Below are 5,480 nucleotides of genomic sequence, written 5' to 3'. Positions count from 1 at the left end.
GTCTCTCTCCCCCTAACACCCCCCCTCTCTCTCTCCTTCTCTCTCACGCAAACACACTATCTCTCTCTCTCTCTCTCTCTCTCTCTCTCATACAAACACACTATCTCTCTCTCTCTCTCACACAAACACACTATCTCTCTCTCTCTCTCTCTCTCTCATACAAACACACTATCTCTCTCTCTCTGTCTCTCTCACACAAACACACTATCTCTCTCTCTTTCTCTCTCACACAAACACACTATCTCTCTCTCTTTCTCTCTCACACAAACACACTATCTCTCTCTCTCTCTCTCTCTCTTTCTCTCTCACAAAAACACACAATCTCTCACTCTTTCTCTCTCACTCTCTCGCTCTCTCTAAAGCCCCCTCTCTGTTTTCTCTTTCTCTCTCACACACACACACCTCCTCTCTTTCTCTCTCTCTCTCGCTCTGTCTCTCTAACACTCCCCCTCTCTCTCACACATGCACACACACGCATCAACTCTCACACTCTCTCTTTCTTTAGCCTACCCGACCCAGTATCACTGACAGATACATGAAATGAGATAAGGTGTGTGTAATGTATCATTGACTTCACATATTGTGAGGAGGTATCATTGAACTTTGTGTGAGTGCGTGCGTGCATGTGTGTGTGGGACAGTGAGTGTGTGTTTGAGTTTGTTCACTGATACATGTCCATCAAACCATATAAAATGACCATCATCAGCAGGGTGTAAACGTCAATCACAAGAGATGATTGGGCCTCTCCTTCACTCCTTCTCTCTCTCTCTTTCTCTCTCTCTCTTTCTCTCACTCTGTGTCCCTGTGTGCGTGTCAAGTTTTGTTCTACGAACGTGCGTGTGCGTGTTAAGTAGTCTGCTTTTCTTGTTTGTGCTTTCAAGGTGTGTGTGGGTGTGCGTCTTCTTGTATGCAAGCTCTCATCCACCCGTGATCCTTTGGACTGAGTGATTGAACTGAGGATATAACATTGTCTCATAACGATCAATAGCTCGTTTGGAAGTATGACGCAAGGTCATCTGATCAATGAACTCTCTGCATACCCCCCGCGCGGATAAATTCTCCCTCATCGTCCAAAGCCGCGTATAGTGGATATAGCAGCAGCTAACTGGACACGGATGGACTGGTGTCAATCAATAGGGAGAGCAGGAAGTCACAGTCTAACCAAGTGGTTGTTTGAGATGCCAGAGAGCCAGTTCTGGACAGTCAAATATAGAACCTGATAGTGATGTCATAAAGGTTGCCATGGAACCTCAAGCTGGAGCAAAAAGAATGTTCCATCTCACTGTGACCACCTGAAACTCAGGCTACAAGTGTTTTTCTTCAGAATTTGTCCTTCAGTTATGATTTCTTGGCGTGAGAGACTGCTTCCCTAACAACAGTGGTTGCTTCCTAAAGAAAACGATAACGTCCTCCCCTTCATCTGGGATGCTCCACAGGGGAACATTGTACAGTCACACCCCTCCCAAAAAAAAAAGAGACTTAGCTCTGGCTGTAAAGTGATGGACAGAGGACTCCTCCCATTCTATCGATGAATATATTCTCCGCCGCACGACTAAGTTGCCTAAGGCTGTTTACACAGACAATGTTCAGAGACTTCTGGAAAAAAAAGTACAATACAAACACTCCTGTACCCCTGGCAAATGGATTTAATAAAGTCAAAAAGAATAATATATCTCTTTCTCTCTCTCTCTCTCTCTCTCTCTCTCTCTCTATATATATATATTTTTTTTTTTTTTCAGCGCAAGTGTCATGGAAACAGAACTTCTGCTCCACATCAGATAACACATCACGAGTACTAACACTACCTCTTTTTTAAGCTTAGTTCCACAACACAAAAGAAAGTCTAATTAAAGTAATTATTTCATTAGGGGTCAAATAACATATTGTGGGATTGCAGAGTTCTGTTTAAATAATTAGTAGGTGCCAGCGTTAAAAGTGGAACTATGGTATTATTGATATCTGTAAAGAAAAACAAAAAAAACAACACTGCTCATGACTGACTGTGCACTTACTGATAAACATGCAAAAAGAGTCACTGGCAAAGCATCATGGGAGCCCAGAAAATGAAAAATGAGGGTTCGTGTAAGCTGATGAATAGTTTGAAAATTGCATTCTCTTCCGTGAATAAAAAAACATGGCATTTTCTTGACACGTTTGACCAGAGTGAATAGCTGAATTGAATATGTTACAGCATGAAGTTAATTTAAACGTTGAGCCTGGAGAACTATTTTGTTCACAGGTGGTAAGATACAGTATATTTAAGTGTATTTGAGAGAGACTGGCTGAACTTCACAGGTAATACCACACATACACCTCACAATCAGTGACCTAAAACTCTCTATGTTACAATACACTCACATACACCTCACAATCAGTGACCTAAAACTCTCTATGACACAATACACACACACATACCTCACAATCAGTGACCTAAAACTCTCTATGTCACAATACACACACACACACCTCACAATCAGTGACCTAAAGCTCTCTGTGTCACAATACACACACACACACCTCACAATCAGTGACCTAAAGTTCTCTATGTCACAACACACACACACACACACACACACACACACACACACACACACACACACACACCTCACAGTTAGTGACCTAAAGTTCTCTATGTTACAATACACACACACACACACACACACACACACACACACACCTCACAATCAGTGACCTAAAGTTCTCTATGTTACAATACACACACACACAAACACACACACACACACACACACCTCACAGTTAGTGACCTAAAGTTCTCTATGTTACAATACACACACACACACACACACACACACACATACACCTCACAATCAGTGACCTAAAGCTCTCTATGTCACAACACACACACATACCTCACAATCAGTGACCTAAAACTCTCTGTCACAATACACACACACACACACACACACACACGCACACACACACACACACACACACATCTCACAATCAGTGATCTAAAACTCTCTATGTTACAATACACACACATATACCTCACAATCAGTGACCTAAAGCTCTCTATGTTACAATACACACACACACACCTCACAATCAGTGTCCTAAAGCTCTCTGTCACAATACACACACACATACACCTCACAATCAGTGACCTAAAGCTCTCTGTCACAATACACACACATACACCTCACAATCAGTGACCTAAAACACTATGTCACAACACACACACACATACCTCACAATCAGTGACCTAAAACTGTATGTCACAATACACACACACACACCTCACAATCAGTGATCTAAAGCTCTCTATGTTACAATACACACACACACACCTCACAATCAGTGTCCTAAAGCTCTCTGTCACAATACACACACGTACACCTCACAATCAGTGACCTAAAGCTCTCTGTCACAATACACACACACACAAACACACACACAAACACACACACACACACACACACACCTCACAATCAGTGTCCTAAAGTTCTCTATGTCACAATACACACACACACACCTCACAATCAGTGACCTAAAACTGTATGTCACAACACACGCACACACACCTCACAATCAGTGACCTAAAGCTCTCTATGTCACAACACACACACACACACACACGCACACACACACACACCGACGCACACACACACACACACACACACACACCTCACAATCAGTGACCTAAAGGTCTCTATGTCACAACACACACATATACTTTGCACTCATAGAAAATCATGCACAAACTCTCACAATGTTATGGTCCCAGCCACAAACTCACAAACTAAAAAGGTTTTTTAAAAATCTCCAGGTTTGATCCATGTTCTACGGGGTCATCATCATTCTCCATTAATTGAGTCGTAAGGGACTTTTATCGAGCACAGTAACACTAGGAGTTACAGTATCAAAACATCAGTCTCTGATATCTAACATTACAGAGTCATGTGGTGTTGCAGCAGCGAAATGACAAATTGTCAGGGCTGCCAGGGCTGTCCGTCTATGACATACCAGCTACTTCATTTTTTTTTTTTCTGACACTTAAATGTCAGTCAGAAGTGTTTCTCATTCCAGTCCTCTGATATCCACTTCCCCAGCACGTCTCTGTTTAAAACCTGCGTGAGAACAACTGACTGATCTGTTTACCAGCTCAGTTAGGGGTGTCAGCGCAAGGGCTGGTACCCCCATGGATGCTAAAAATTCACAGGAGAGGGTTTCACGACAAAGCCCTCATTATGATGACATCCCAATCTTGATGGAGATGATAAATCTGATGATGATGATGATGACGGTGGTGATGAAGATTCTGATGGGCATTAATTTTTTTTTTTTTTGCTCTGCTTACCGTATAGGATGTTGATGAGGGAGATGGGCATAACCAGGATCCCCACCAGCATGTCGGCCACGGCCAGCGAACGCAGGAAGAAGTTGGTGGCGTTCTGGAGCTTCTTCTCCAGAGACACGGCCAAAATGACCAGGATGTTACCGCCCACCGTCAGCAGGATGATGACCAGGATGAGTAACGCCGGCCAGTTTTTCGCTTTCATCACCTCCCTGGCCACCGCCTGAGGTGAGGAAGGGGCAGAGGAAGAGGAGGAGAAGGAGGAGGAGGAGGAGGAGAGGTTGGTCACCGGCTCGGTCCACATCGCGCTGTGGTTCAGTCCGAGGGTGGCGTTCCCGGGCCACATCATCCAGCCGCCCATGTCCAGAGACGCCGTGGTGGAACCGAAGCCCCCCAGGACCGGCCCTCCTGGACCCCCCATCACAGAAGCGGAGGTGTCCAACTTTCTCTTAACCCTCCTCTGCCAGCCACTAGGGGGCAGAACAGAGTCCAGCGGAGCCCGACGCAGTCATGCAAACTCCCCAAGTTCAGGAGGACTTTAGAGGTGAAAGACAGTTAAGGGATTCAGTGCTTGACCGATGTTTTGTGAGCAGTCCTCTTAAAACGCTATGTTAAAGTGCAGTCCAAAACATCAAAGGTATCCATAGTGATTTCTGGGTTGGGAGGGGGACGAGTGGGAGGACTTGTAGAATTCAAATCAAGTCTGAAAAAAAAAGAGAAGATATAACATGTTTGTTTGGATGTAGTAGATCAAACCAAGTTCAACTTTCAGGAGGAACCGCTTATCACTTTGAAGCATTCGGGCATAAAATTCATGCCAATCCATCCCTTCCTTACAAAGTAAAACACAGAATATTACATAACCTTATAAAAACATCCATTTTGTCTGTCTGCCAGTTCTAGTGATACTCCATTCAGCTCTTCAGCTGTTGAAGCGCTGAGGTATCTCAGTCATTTATGAAAACACCGGGGATGATGTAAGATCAGAGCGGAGAAAAAAGGTGGGGGGGGGGGGTGGGGGGGGGGATGATGTAAGAACGGAGTGGAGAAAAAAAGGGGGGGGGGGTCGAAAACACAGAACAAATGAACATTTGAGTCCTGCCAGTCTGAGGTTAATGGAGTTCACCTGGTTGAAATAATGTGTTCCAGGTCAAAGACCCATTGA

The 5,480-nt window shown here is 44.2% G+C and overlaps 1 protein-coding gene across 1 annotated transcript in view; it reads right to left on the bottom strand.

Moving 5' to 3' along the window:
* Positions 1-4,736, bottom strand: part of htr2cl1 (5-hydroxytryptamine (serotonin) receptor 2C, G protein-coupled-like 1) — a 12,302-nt gene extending 7,566 nt beyond the window's left edge. Inside the window, 1 exon segment of the mRNA XM_030780607.1 lies at positions 4,319-4,736. Coding sequence (XP_030636467.1) covers positions 4,319-4,736 — 418 coding nt within the window.
* Positions 4,737-5,480: the final 744 nt, after the last annotated feature.

The sequence above is a fragment of the Chanos chanos genome, chromosome 7 (genome assembly GCF_902362185.1).
Source record: "Chanos chanos chromosome 7, fChaCha1.1, whole genome shotgun sequence".
NCBI classification, from domain to species: domain Eukaryota; kingdom Metazoa; phylum Chordata; class Actinopteri; order Gonorynchiformes; family Chanidae; genus Chanos; species Chanos chanos.
The sequence above is the reverse complement of the archived record's forward strand: the minus strand, read 5'-3'. Positions and strand labels throughout refer to the sequence as shown.